We start from the raw sequence: 13,795 nt of genomic DNA on the forward strand, positions 1-13,795 counted from the left end.
CCAGACTAACCCCAGCCCACAGACTAACCCCAAACTAACCCCAACCCCCAGACTAACCCCAAAATAACCCAGACTAACTCCAAACCCAAACATAACCCCAACCCCCAACTAACCCCAAATGAACCCCAACCCCCAGACTGACCCCAAACTAACCCAGACTACCCCCAAACTAACCCAAACCACCCCAAGCCAGCCCCGAGCCCAGCCCAGCCCCAGCTGCCGTGCCCACCGGAGCCGGCCGCACGCCAGGACGGCCACGCGGTCGCAGATGGCCGCCGCCTCCGGCAGGGACTGCGTGCACAGGATGGCTGCCCTCTCCCTGCTCCTCATGGAGGCCTCCAGCATCCTCCTGCCAACACAGGGGTCACAGTCACTTCCTGGCAACAGCCACGGAAAAATCTCCTGGCTTCTTTTTCTGCCTCTGCCAAGGTGGGGATTGAAGCACTAGAGATGGCGTTTAACGTTCAGGTTTAGGCGTTTGTTGTTTCTTGTCTGTATTAAAAGTGATCAGTTCTACAACATTTTACTAACAGGCTACACAATGGCTAACTATCTTTCTATACAAGGTCTTTTGAGGTCGAACTATCCAATTAAGGAATGACACCTTAATTATTTTCACTTTTAACCCAATAACTAATCACTCGAAGTCCGCAATGCAGACTTTTCTGTCCAGTTACACAAAACCACCCAAACCCATGGAGAAGGTGGTGAAGGAGCAGCCTCCACCCTAAAACCTCCATCTTGCTCTATATATATTGCTATATTCTAAAACCTTAAACTCTAAGTTTTCCACCCTGTGATATTACACACTTCTAATCAAACTCCACGCCCATGATCCCAATGCTATAAATCAAATTTGGAAGCCTTCTCCACGGCCTCAGGTCAATTACAGTATTTTCTTGTGGGTCTGTGCCCTTCAGCACAAAAAGTTTAAAATTCTCAGCATCCAGGACTCCAACACTGGTCTATGTCTCCCTCCATAGAAACAACTTTTTAAAGTTACTGAAAAGCAGAGAACTATTTAAAAGACTTCAGTTTTCTCATTTAAAGATGACCTGGATGCCACTGCTATGTTGTAATTTGTCATGTCAGCAGCCCTCCAGATTTTGCACTGATGAAAAGCTAAAGCAAACTACTGAATGACTCAAGGGAGGACTTCCTACAAATTCTTGTCTCGCTCTGAAGAAAACAGAAATTTGGGCTTTTGTACCAAACGCATGGGTTCAGCTGGTGTCGACTGAGATTTTTTGGGATGTGTTAATGACCATGATGGGGTCATTTTTTGAGGTGTATTAATGATCATTATGGGGTCATTTTTTGGGGTGCATTAATGACCATGATGGGGTCAATTTTTGGGGTGTATTAATGACCATTGTGGGTTCATTTTTTAGGGTGCATTAATGACCTTTATGGGGTCATTTTTGGGGTGTATTAAGGACCACGATGGGGTCATTTTTTGGGGTGTATAATTACATGACGCATTGTGGGTTTCATGATGTTTTGGGGTGCATTAATGACCTTTATGGGGTCATTTTTGGGGTGTATTAATGACCATGATGGGGTCATTTTTTGGGGTGTATTAATGACCATGACGGGGTCAATTTTTGGGGTGTATTAATGACCATGTTGGGGTCATCTTTTGGGGTATATTAATGACCATTTGGGGTCATCTTTTGGGGTGCATTAATGACCATTATAGGGTCATTTTTGGGGTGTATTAATGACCATTATATTACAGGGCTGCCAGCTGAGTGAGGAGCTCAGCAAGCTCTCCCCATCGTCTGGGCATTGGGAAAAAGGGAAAAGACAGATCTCCACCGTCACCTCTGCCTGCCCAAGAGTTCCTGCAATGATGGGTGAGCCCATCCTGTTAAACCTGTCCCAGATTCCCATTCCTGCCAGGCCAGAGCTGCTCACCACATGCGGCGCTGCCCTTTGGGGTCCACGCTCACGGAGGGCTCATCCCAAAGCATCACTGCTGGGCCTCCCAGGATGCTCATAGCAAATGACAGCTGGAATGGGAACAACATCAGGTCAAGGCTCTTTTATTTACCTGCAAAATTGGAGCACCTTAATCCCCGTGGATTTTTTCAAAGCTGAAGCTCTTGATTCCAAAGTACAAAAGGAACAGGGATTTTAAAAATATCCCACTTCAGGTGTTCTCAGTTAATGTTTTAATCTCTCAAAATCAGATTTCCCCAGAACCCCTGAGCCTGCCAAAGATGTGGAAGTGGTTTTCCATCCCATTTACTGGAAGATGTAGGTGGTGGGGGGTGAAGAGGTGATTGTAAATCCAGTTTGTGGTCAGCACTTATTAAGCACATAGTGCAGAAGAATGGGAAAAGGGGGTGAGGAGGAAGGAGGGAATCCTGCCAGGAGGGATTCAAAAGGTATTGATGAAAATGAATGATGCCAGGAACCCACTCAACTGAAGGTTTTCTCTGTACCACGTCCAAGAAAGAGCGAGCAGGGTTTGGGGAAGTAGCAAAGACAAATCCAACACGTACCTTTCTGGCTTCTCCAGCAGATAAACTCCTCGCTGGGGTCTTGAAATGCTTCAGGAGATCCAAGTTCCTTCCTATGCTGTGGGGAATGGAAAGGGAAAAGCCTCAAATGACCATCTTGGTGTGCAACCTCGGTGGGCAGGGGAGCTGAGGAACCAGACACTGACATATTTTGGTTGATATCCATCACCTTGGGTTATTTGGGCATTCTGCTCCTAACTTGGATGTTAAATTGAGTAATTTTTGCAGAAATTCAAGGCAGGAAGAGCAGCTAATGAGAGAAGTGTTACTCATGCAAGTAGCCATGAACTGAGACAAGTTTGGTAGTTTTTTTCTGAATTTTCCCAGGTAAACTTGGGCTACACTCTTCATAGGTAAGGGACTGAGAACAGTATAAAACAGCAGATCTCATCAGGAGAAGCCCCTCTCTAAGGGGAGAGGCATTGAAGGTGTTGTCTCTTAACCACACGAGCCAGTTTTGTTAACAGAGGAACCCTTCCCCACCCTGTAAAATCACAGAGTGATTGGGCTGGTGTGGGAATCAGAAACACAGAAACTTCCACAGAAACTGAAAGATTTAATCTACAGCCTTGGAAGAAGCTTAGATTGATGCAAAAATACAATACACAGGTATTAAGCAGAAAAATCATAAACTTATATTTCTATAGTCGTAGGTGAGAGTATGCCTTAAGTAAGTGAGAAACTGTATTGATAAGATGGTGAAGGGTTTATAATAAGGGTGGGGTTGTATGGAATAAGCTGAGAGTTTAGAAGTTATAACAGAAGCATTTGTGTGCAAGTGAGACAAGCCATTAGACAAAAGTATCTGCACTGCAGCAGGAGTAAGTAAAGGTGATAGATTAGAAAAGCAAAATAAAATTCTATAATATAATAAATAAATGGCCAGTGGCAACTGTCCATTGGTTTAGAAAGTTCTATATTGCCTTGTAATGAAGAAACTTGTGACTACTCTTGAGCAATGGCCAAATGCTTGCTCCTGTAAAATCTCATGGCCCCTGAGATTGATGTTTATCTGAGAAATAAATCGTTCTTAGCTTGAAAACAGTCCCAACCCTTCATTTCCAGCAGCGACAGACAGGCTGGAAGGCTCCCCACCTCAGGAGGGAGGGAGAACCAACAGATGAGATCGTTTGGCTTCCTACCAGCAGATGGCAAGAGCAGCATCTTCCTCCCTCATTCCCCGGATGGCGGTGAAGGCCTCCAGGTGCTGCAGCACTGTCAAGTGTGGCCAGAGCGGGTTCTGCTGTGGGCACCAGCCCAGGGACCCTGGGCATGACGGGGCTCCATCCTGGCTCCTCAGCAGCACCTGCACAGGCACACAGCTCTGGTTGTGTCACACACAGGGTGCTTTGGTGGGAGATACCTGAAAGCTCATCCCATCCCATCCCATCCCTACAACGAGCAGGGACATCTCCCACCAGCCCAGGGCCCCTGGGCACAGGGGGCTTCATCCTGACACCTGCACAGACACACAGCTCTAGTTGTGGGGTCACACAATCCCTTTGGTGGGAGGAATCTCAGAGCTCATCCCACCACACCCCTACAATGGGCAGGGACACCTTCCACCAGCCCAGGCCCCCGAGCAGCACCTGCACGGACACACAGCTCTGGTTGTGGGATCACACAATCCCTTTGGTGGGAGGAATCTCAGAGCCCATCCCATCCCTACAATGGGCAGGGACATCTCCCACCAGCCCAGGGGCACGACGGGGCTCCATCCTGGCTCCTGAGCAGCACCAGCACAGACACACAGCTCTGGTTGTGGGGTCACACAATCCCTTTGGTGGGAGGTATCTCAGAGCCCGTCCCATCCCTACAATGGGCAGGGACATCTCCCACCAGCCCAGGTTGCCCCAAGCCCCGTCCAACTGGCCTAGGCAAGCAGTTGTGTGGTCAGCAGCCATTTGGGAGTGGTCACCCTCCATAAGCAGGGGGATGCAGCTCCATCTGCTTTTTCACTTGGGTGATATTGCCAACACCAGTCTGTCTTTTCCCGGTAATACTTTTCTATTTCCAACCTTCAGTCCCAAATCTGTAAGAGCAATGGCATTTCCCCTCCCCCAGCACATGCCATTAATCATTCTGCACGCAATTAATGATGGATTGTCACTGGCCCAACGCTGCTCACATTCGTTTTCAATTTCCTGGTTTTGCAAGGCTGTTTATGGAGAGTGCTATTTTTGGGGTTTTTTAGATGTCAACAATTCTTACAGGGCTCGAGATATTTCACAATGGGTTTCCAATGCCAGCTGAAGATTTCCTGTTGCTCAAACTCTTTAATCTGTAACACTGACTTTGATGAACACTAGAATTTATGCTTGGCATAAATCAACACTTTTTCTCAGCTCTGTAAGTATCCAGGACACATAAATTGTACATAAACATCCATAAAGCCCCTGATTGTAGGAAGATTTTGCTGGTTTGCCTTATCACATCTTTAATTTATGAATGCATCAAGGTCATCTCTGCAGCTGCTCCAAGGAGCCACCTACCTCCCCAGCAGTCACTGCTACACCTCCAGAAATCATGTTCAGAGTTGTGCTTTTCCCTGCTCCGTTGGGTCCTAACAGACCTAAGACTTCTCCTGGAACAAATATGCAACAACTGTTAATAATATTTCTTGGTCATATGACTTTTCCCCTGTATTCTATGTAACATTTAAAGGTACAGTAGGAGAAAGGGTTGTTTTATCCCCATAAATTAAAACTTTGAATGCAGGAGCCCAGAGTGTCAGGTCTCAATGCCCGCAAGAAAATTCTAACAAAAATATTGCCTCCAAATGAGGCCTTCACTTTAGATTTTAGTATTTATGTTATAGGGAGTGCAGAAAAGTACTTGAACCTTTTTTAACACCGAAAGAGAGGTTTTTGACAGCAAGTTTCTTCTTTTTCTTAAAGATGGAAGTAGCTGTCCTGACTTCGTATTCCTTGCGCAAACTGTTGACAACGACCAAGTCCTGTGAAGAGACAGAGAGGGAAATAAAAATTCTCCTCCTACCCCACGAGACAGCGGATCTGTTCTTACCATTAAGCAGGGCTTTGAAAAAGAGAAAATTTCTAAATTAAAAAGCCATGAAACAGAGGTTAAAAAATAAAAAACCAAAACAGGAAAATATGCAGAATGGGGGAATAAAAATAACTGGGCCAGCTAAAGTCCTTGAGGTGCCAGGGTGACTGTGGGCTGGACGGTGAGATCACATCTTCCTGGGATTTCTGCTGGTCAGAGTGACTCTGAGATATGTACAAGTCTCTTTTCTATCTGTTCTCATTCTCAAAGCTCTTTATTATTTCTTATTTCTAACATTCTTTTTCTGCCTCGACGAGGTCTGTCTGGCAGGTCGGGTTGAGGCACACTGACCACCCACAGGGGCAGTGTTGTCTTTTATACTAAAAACTACATGTAATTAATTACAATAACTTCTAAATACTTATCACTTATGTTAGACAGTTAGTTTTTACCCTAAACCAATCTAAAAGTGCTAGCATCACTTAGAACATGGAGGCTGGGTAGAGGAAAGAAGAAGGACAGGGCACGCTCAAATTCTTCTATATTGGGACTTCGAGCCCCCATTCTAAAAACGTCAAAATTCTACTTTTCACCTTGTGATAAACTAACTATCATTCTGCTTAAAATTTTGTGGCTTGTAAATCTTCATATGAGGTTGGTCAATTTTTCCATGGGTCAAGATCAAAGGCACAGGGGTCTTGGGCTCTGTACCAAGGTCTCTGAGCCCTCTGTCAGGGTTCTGAGTCCTCCAGGGCAGCCAGAAGAATTTCCTGGGCTCTGACAACATCCCAGTGCGTGAGCTAGGAAAGCAGAGGCAGATGGGAGAATGAAGACGATGGAGAATGGAAGCAGAGCATGCAGAGGGCTGGGTCTGGGTTCACCTGCTCGTGCTGCAGCGAAGCCAGCGCGGCGCGCACGCGGTCCCGCTCCGCCTGCACCTCGGGGGGCTCCTCTCCGGGGGGCTCCTTGTTCTGCTGGGGCTCCTCCCTTCTCTGCTGGATCCTGTGAGTGCAGCAGGGTCAGACTAAGCCCTTTTCTGACCCACAGATGGGGCAACTGAGGGGCGTTTTAAAAGCTTTTATTCCATTTGCAGTCTCATGAGAAGGGCGAGACCATACAGATGTTATAATTCACATCACAATCAAAAGCCAACTATTTCCTAATTACAAAACACTATAAAGTATTTATTAATCTATCAACTTTGACCACACTGTATTATAAATGTCTTAACATCATGTGTAATCATCTAAATGTCTAATCATCTAAAATTACTGTGACCGTGTTCACAGGGGTCTGAGGATGAGGGAAGAGACGAGGATCTGACTCCATGTTTCAGAAGGCTTGATTTATTATTTTATTTTATATATTATATTAAAACTACACTAAAATAATAGAAGAAAGCTAGCCTTCTGATGAAATCCTAAGAATAGCAAAAGAAGGAATGATAACAAAGGCTTGTGGCTCGGACAGAGAGTCTGAGCCAGCTGGGCTGTGATTGGCCATTAATTAGAAACAACCACATGAGACCAATCACAGATGCACCTGTTGCATTCCACAGCAACAGATAATCATTGTTTACATTTTGTTCCTGAAGACTCTCAGCTTCTCAGGAGGAAAAAAATCCTAAGGAAAGGATTTTTCAAAAAAGATGTCTGTGACAAATTACCCCTTGTGAATCCTACTACAATACATCTTTCATCATTCTATTTCTCTAAAATATCTAGTCTTATTTGCAAAACCATCTTTTAAAACTTATTTCTAGTTCAATTTCTCTCTCAAAAATATCTATCCTGAACATTTCTAAGTCAATATTTCTTATCTCAAAGTTTACACACAGATACACACAATGTGAGCCTTCTGTCAAATCTTAAGAATTTTCTACAAGTCCTTTCCCCACAGAGGAGGAGAGATGCTTTCACTGGGAATCACTTCCAAAAAGGTTTGCATTTATAAGTTTTCTCCCCAGAATAATTAGAGAGGACATAAATGCATATTTATATCTAGAAATAAGAATAACAGGTTTCAAATTTATTTCCCTGTGCACAGACTGGAGCCTGAACTATCCACCACAGTGCCAGGAAGGAAATAAATAAAATTTCCTCAAAGCATTAAATTCCCTATTTCTTTGTTTAATTTAATACTTTTTTGCCAGCTGAGGTTGAAGCTGGTGACACAAACATTAGAAAGGGAGCTGTGAAATGGCACCTTCCAGGCCCAGATTTTGCCAGATCAGTGTTTTTGATAAGTCCCAAACCTCTGGGGCAGTAAAATGTGTTTAGAGGATCACACTTTTAGTGCTGCCACGTTTTAAATTTATTGCAGGGTTCCCACCTAAAGTGTGGTCCCTTAAATTTATTTTGCTGGCAGCACTAATGAAACCCAAAATTTATTTGCCCTTGGGGAGCTCACAGGTTCAGAGCTGGAAGGGACACACAGGGATCACTGAGCTGTTCCCCAGGTGGGGTTTGCTCAAGTATTTATTCCTGGGGAGGAAAAGCTAAACTTCACTGGCATGGCTGAGAAAGTAAAGGCCAGCTTTAGCTTTTCCTTCATCTTTAATTATTGACTGGTTCCCTGCTCCAGACATGCCAATCATCTGGGCAAGGAGAATTAAAATGCACGTGGCAGGTTTGCAAAGCAGTTTGGGCATTTAACCAAATCACAAATTTTGCCAAATTTTGCCTTTTTTGGGCATTTTACCAAATTACCAAATTAACCAATTACGCTTGGTAGTGTTTGGTAATTAAATACTTTTTATAAATGTTCTCCCATGTGACTCAGGTCACTTGTTGTTGGCGACAGTTAAGCAGGGAGCACTTGGACAACCTCAACCTGATGAAGATTTAGGGAAATTCTCCATCCTATTTGGAGCAATACTGACACCTTTGAAAAGGAGTTAAAACTTTTCTGTTTCAATTTGGAACTACAGTTTACCCGCTGTAGGGAAATGTCCTGAAATCTCAGCTATGAGCCTTTAAAAAAAGCTGAAATCACAATTTTTATCCTCTCAAGGACACAGAAAAAATTAAAAACACTAACTTTTATCCACATGCTGACAAACATTTTTCACATAACATGATGTCTGGAGGCTGTGCAGCTCCGAGCCCACCCTGCAGACTGGAATAACTGTGGCTCACAAGGAACCCACCTGAAGATGGGATCAAACCCTGGGACTGCTTCTCCATATCTCATCTCCAAACAGCGCAGGAGGAAAGCAAAAATCACAGAGTGGATGTATGGCTGAAAAGCAGACACTCATTAGCTTTGGGTGCAGACAAGGTAACGACACACCCCGTTAATTTTAATTATAAAGGGATGCACTAACCCATCTCATTAATTTCAGCTGTTGAAAAGTTCTGCAGGGACAGGGAGGTAAATTGATGCTTTGCAGACATTCCTCTCTGATATGCAGATTATTTGCAAGAGCCTTGATTTCTTACAGCAGCTCTAGCCCAGATAATCCACCTGCACCCCAACAGACACCCCATGGGATGGGAGATCCTCTCATCCTTTTGCAGAAGCAGCATTGGCATGATCTGTTTATTAATAACATCTCTGCCTTCTACCTGAGCTCCACTGAAGCCCCTGCCCCATTTTTGCAGCATCCAAGGGCCACATCAGGCACAAGCCCAGGATTTCTTGGAATTTGCCTCCCCTGCCAACACTTAATGGGAAATTTTCTCTACAAAACCCATCCTTTCTTTACGGGGAGAATTTACAAGCCCAGTGCAAGCCCAGTGCATCAGTCATCCCTGCCCAAGCAACCATCTCCAAGTCCCTCCTTACTGCAAAGACAGGCATGTAGATGTAATTCCATGTCTCAAAAATGCTGAAATCATGGTACATGAGGAAATTCTGGAAGAAAAGGAGATGAGTCAGTTAGAAAACTCCTCAGCATGGTGTGTCTCAGGGCAGGGTCAGAGCAAGTGGGGCAGGTAGGGATGTTTCGCTTTTCTTCAGGATGGGATAAAGGAGCTTTGATCTGCATTTTTTTCTTTGGTTCTCACTGCCTCAATGGGTTGTGACTTCCTTGGCTACAGAAATTCAGTGGCCTCAAATCAGTCAGGTTAGGTTGACCTTTTCCATCACTGCTTCTCTCTTCCCAGGTCTTTGGCCTTCTCCCAGCTCACTTCCTCCTTCCTGGTTTTCCCACTCCAACACTTTCTCCTCCCATCCCACCCCTGCTGCCAAAATACAGCCACTGTAACAGCTCTTAGGGACTAAACAAACCCAAAAAACCCCAATCAAACAAAGGATTAACAGGTCAAATCTTGGTCTCTTCTGTCACTCAACAGCCTGGAACTTCTCCTGTTTCCTTTTCCCTCTTTCTCTCTTTTTGACTGGGAATTTGGGAAGTGCCTCTTGCTTTGCCAGTTTTTGCACCATTAGGATAATTATTGAATTTAGTAGGATGTCTTTTGCTTACTAGTCCAGAGAACATGATCCAGCCCACAGGGGGAAACATAGGAATCAGCATACAGATGTAGTAAAGCACTTCATGATGGTCACTGTGCATAAAAGCAACATAATTCGCCTGGAATAAAGCAGAAAAACTAGTTCCAATATTAATGTATTGTTGCTAAAAACCCAGGATATTTGCCAGTGATTCAGGTTATTCTGCTGAATATTGATATAAACTGAAATTTATTGATGCAAATTTGAAATAAAGCCCAAGTGGCAAGGTGTATAAATCAAACATTTCATACTGAAGGTGCTCCTCACTTACCAGAATGAAGGTTAAGGACCAAATGTAACGATTGCTTCGCCCCATGTGAAATTTGAAGGCCATTAAATAAACGAAGAGGACAAGAGATATTCCATAACCAAAGATGCAAATGAGCTGGAGAGAGAGAGAGACATCAGTGACCAGGAGGTGCCTGTGGATACATGACAACCTGCCCAGAGAAGCCCATTGCAAATAAACTCTCTAAAGCCAAATCCTGCAGTGAAATGAGGGCAGGGAGCCGTTCCCATTCACCCACTTTGCCCAGAGCTCACCAGGGTCAGCACAGCACGGGTCTCCAAGGGGCAGATGCGGGTGAAGAGCACCAGGAGCCCGAACATGAGGGACATCAGGCTCCAGAAGAGGGGGATGTCCACCAGAGCCTGCCCACACCAGTAGGCTGAGGGGAAGAGCCCTGCGAGCCGCAGCTGGGAGCGAGCCTGGAGCTGCAAAAACAACTAAAGTGAGAAAAGGGAGAGTCTAAAGCATCAACCCTGCTCCTTCTCTATTCCTTTGCTCCACCCTTCTCTCCTTTCCAGCACTTCCAGTTCTTAGTTCAACCATTTGTTTAAAACCACGTCATTACTAAAAGGAAAAAAATTGAAATCCCTCTGATCTCAAAAGCTTTATTAACATCCGCATTATTGTGGGCCCCAGCTGGTTCCCTGGGATGCAGAGAAGTGCACTTTGGTACTGATCTGAATGATTTTCTTCTCTCATCCTACCTAGAAACCACAGAATCACGGAATAGTTTGGGTTGGAAGGGACCTTAAAAATCATCCCTGCCATGGAAGGGACCCTTCCACTCTCCCAGGCTGCTCCCAGCCCTGTCCAGCCTGGCCTTGGGCACTTCCAGGGATCCAGGGGCAGCCACAGCTGCTTTGGGCACCTGTGCCAGGCCTCCCCACTGGTGCTCTCCAGGCATTTTGCATTGCATTCACCCCTCGTGCTCTTTACCTTGTAATCCTCCACGCTGCTCATCGCAAAGAGAGGAGGCAAACCAGCAGCCAAAACCAGCAGGTAGGTGAATAAGCCAAAGAAAATGTAGTGCTTCAGCTCTGGGTTTTCTCCCTGTGGGGAGAAATTCAGTCATCCATGGCTGATGCTGCCCAGGGAAGATCTGGTTGGCTGAATGCTCATGAGATGGCTGAACACACCAGTGAGCAAGAGCACTAATGGTAAGTTAGTGGTGATTAAGACAGACAACAAGGCAAAAAGAACAAAATAATGACATTTAGCATCCTAGAATTTGCAGCAATAATTTGGATTATTGTAAATTGTTGAGGATGGAGACCAACTTTTTGTTGCTGAGGAAAGGTGGGGTTTGCAAAGATCACTGTTGTATTCCCACCATGCTCATCAGCATGGGCTGGCTGGAGAGGACCTTAAAGATCATCTCATTCCACCCCTGCTGTGGGCAGGGACACCTTCCACTATTCCAGGTGGCTCCAAACCCCATCCAGCCTGGCCCTGGACACCTCCAGGGATCCAGGGGCAACCACAGCTTCTAGGGGCACCTGTGCCAGGGCCTGAACACCCTCCCAGGGAACAATTTCCTCCTAATATCCATTCTGAACCAATCTGGCTCAGTGGGATGCCATTCCCCTTTGGCCTCTCACTCCAGGCCTTTGTAAACAGCCTCTCTCCATCCTTCCATCAGGGACTGGAAGGCCACAACTGGATCACCCTGAAACTTCTCCAAGAACAATCCCAATCCTCTCCAAACAGCACCAATTCCTTACGGCACCGAAACCCCACAGAACCCTTGGAAAAATCCCCATTAAACACCCCCAGGAACCAGCAGCAGTGGGAGCACTGCCCTCAGCCCTTGGGAGCTGCTCCCCCAGCCCCGAGGCTGTGCAGTCCCCATCCCTCCAGGTGATGCTGGCCCAGCAGGGAGGGACCCTGACCGTGTAGAAGAGCTGGCTCCAGAGGCGGAAGCGCGAGGTGGAGTTGAGGAGCCGCAGGAAGGTGTTGCTGAGGATGTTCACCAGCACAGGGAAGCAGTTGATGGGCTCTGGGCTGCACATCACCGTGAACTGGCGGCTCTGAAGGTGTCAAAATAAAAAAACGCCTTCATGTCCCTGAGAGGTGTGAGCAGCACTACTGAAATTCTTATTATGCCCCAAAAAAAAAAAATTCTGCCTTTTCTGGTGCGTCTTGTATTTTCAGGGTTCCCAGACGAAGGGAGGAATTATGAATCTGATTCCACATTCTTAGAAGGCTAATTTATTATTTTATGATACTATATTATATTAAAGAATACTAAACTAAACTATACTAAAGAATACAGAAAGGATACAGACAGAAGGCTAAAAAGATAATAATAAAAACTCGTGACTCTCTCCAGAGTCCTGACACAGCTTGGCCCTGATTGGCCAAAGAGTGAAAACAACTCACAGCAGAAACCAATGAAACAATCACCTGTGGGTAAACAATCTCCAAACACATTCCAAAGCAGCAAAACACAGGAGAAGCAATCAGATAATTATTGTTTTCCTTTTTCTCTGAGGCTTCTCAGCTTCCCAGGAGAAAAACCCTGGGCAAAGGGGATTTTTTCTAGAAAATGTGACAGCCACATGTGCGTTTATTTCTCTCATTTAAATACTTCTCAGGAAATCCTGTTGATGTACAGGATGAAAGAAGGAAAAAAATATCCCTCACCTTGCCTTCCAGGGATATTTTTATCGCTCCATTATAATTTGGAAGGCTTGTGATGTTTTTCTCCGAGGCTATTTCTGGGGTTATGTTTTGAATCTTCAAAGCAGCAATGAAATCCTCGATTTCTGATCCTGAAATCAAGTCAAGGACAGAAATTAGAGTAAATTAGAGTCATTAGAGGGATTTTTTTTTCATTAAATAGAAACAGTTTCATATAAACAAGTTCCTACTTGCAAAGCAGAGTTATGTTAAAAACCCCAAATATTGAGATTCCAAGCAAACACATATTTTTTATACCTTTCCTATTTATTTAAATTGGTTAAACAAAATATATGTTTCAAACTTAGTTTATTTATTGTCTTTTTTTTTTAAACTTGCCTGCTTTGTTACTCTTTTACATATCATCTGTATCATCACTAGAACTGCATTTGCTTTTGCTCAAAAGAAAACACCTCTCAATGCACATTCCTTTATATATCTGTGGCATTTGTAAGGCTGCTCTGTCAATTATATTAAAATTCACACTGATGCAGAAAGTGAGTCAGCCTCACATGTTGTTCCTCACCTGTGTCATTGAAGATGAGGAGGTTTGTAGACCTATTTTGAATTTTCTCTTTTGTAGGAAGGAAATACTGGCTAGATGTGATTTCCCAGCTATTGGCGGTGTGCCACAGATGAAACAGCATTAAAACCATCAGTGGTGGAAGGATAAATATTCCAAATAACAGCAATCTAGATGGAAAAACAGACCATAAGTGAGGCCAGGGGAAATCCACCAATAAGTAATTGTGTGATTTATGGGGAAATCTAAAACTTAAGCAAGCCAGAGTTCTCCTGCTAAGTCCAGACTGCCCCTGTTTTTGCAGCTTTGAAACATTTC

At 44.6% G+C, this 13,795-nt stretch overlaps 1 protein-coding gene across 2 annotated transcripts in view; it reads right to left on the bottom strand.

The window, feature by feature from the left end:
• ABCA9 (ATP binding cassette subfamily A member 9) overlaps positions 1 to 13,795 on the bottom strand; it is a 34,811-nt gene that overhangs the window by 2,902 nt on the left and 18,114 nt on the right. For both annotated transcript variants that reach the window (XM_030961933.1, XM_030961934.1), the window contains 16 exons: positions 13,481 to 13,647; positions 12,919 to 13,046; positions 12,165 to 12,302; positions 11,212 to 11,325; positions 10,530 to 10,700; positions 10,258 to 10,371; positions 9,958 to 10,065; positions 9,318 to 9,386; positions 8,680 to 8,771; positions 6,413 to 6,533; positions 5,367 to 5,481; positions 5,018 to 5,109; positions 3,668 to 3,831; positions 2,508 to 2,583; positions 1,918 to 2,012; positions 230 to 349 (listed from right to left, as the gene is read on the bottom strand). In XM_030961933.1, the coding sequence (XP_030817793.1) occupies positions 230 to 349; positions 1,918 to 2,012; positions 2,508 to 2,583; positions 3,668 to 3,831; positions 5,018 to 5,109; positions 5,367 to 5,481; positions 6,413 to 6,533; positions 8,680 to 8,771; positions 9,318 to 9,386; positions 9,958 to 10,065; positions 10,258 to 10,371; positions 10,530 to 10,700; positions 11,212 to 11,325; positions 12,165 to 12,302; positions 12,919 to 13,046; positions 13,481 to 13,647 (1,884 nt within the window). The remainder of the gene's footprint in view (positions 1 to 229; positions 350 to 1,917; positions 2,013 to 2,507; positions 2,584 to 3,667; positions 3,832 to 5,017; positions 5,110 to 5,366; positions 5,482 to 6,412; positions 6,534 to 8,679; positions 8,772 to 9,317; positions 9,387 to 9,957; positions 10,066 to 10,257; positions 10,372 to 10,529; positions 10,701 to 11,211; positions 11,326 to 12,164; positions 12,303 to 12,918; positions 13,047 to 13,480; positions 13,648 to 13,795) is intronic.

Source organism: Camarhynchus parvulus, chromosome 18, assembly GCF_901933205.1.
Source record: "Camarhynchus parvulus chromosome 18, STF_HiC, whole genome shotgun sequence".
In the NCBI taxonomy this organism is placed as follows: domain Eukaryota; kingdom Metazoa; phylum Chordata; class Aves; order Passeriformes; family Thraupidae; genus Camarhynchus; species Camarhynchus parvulus.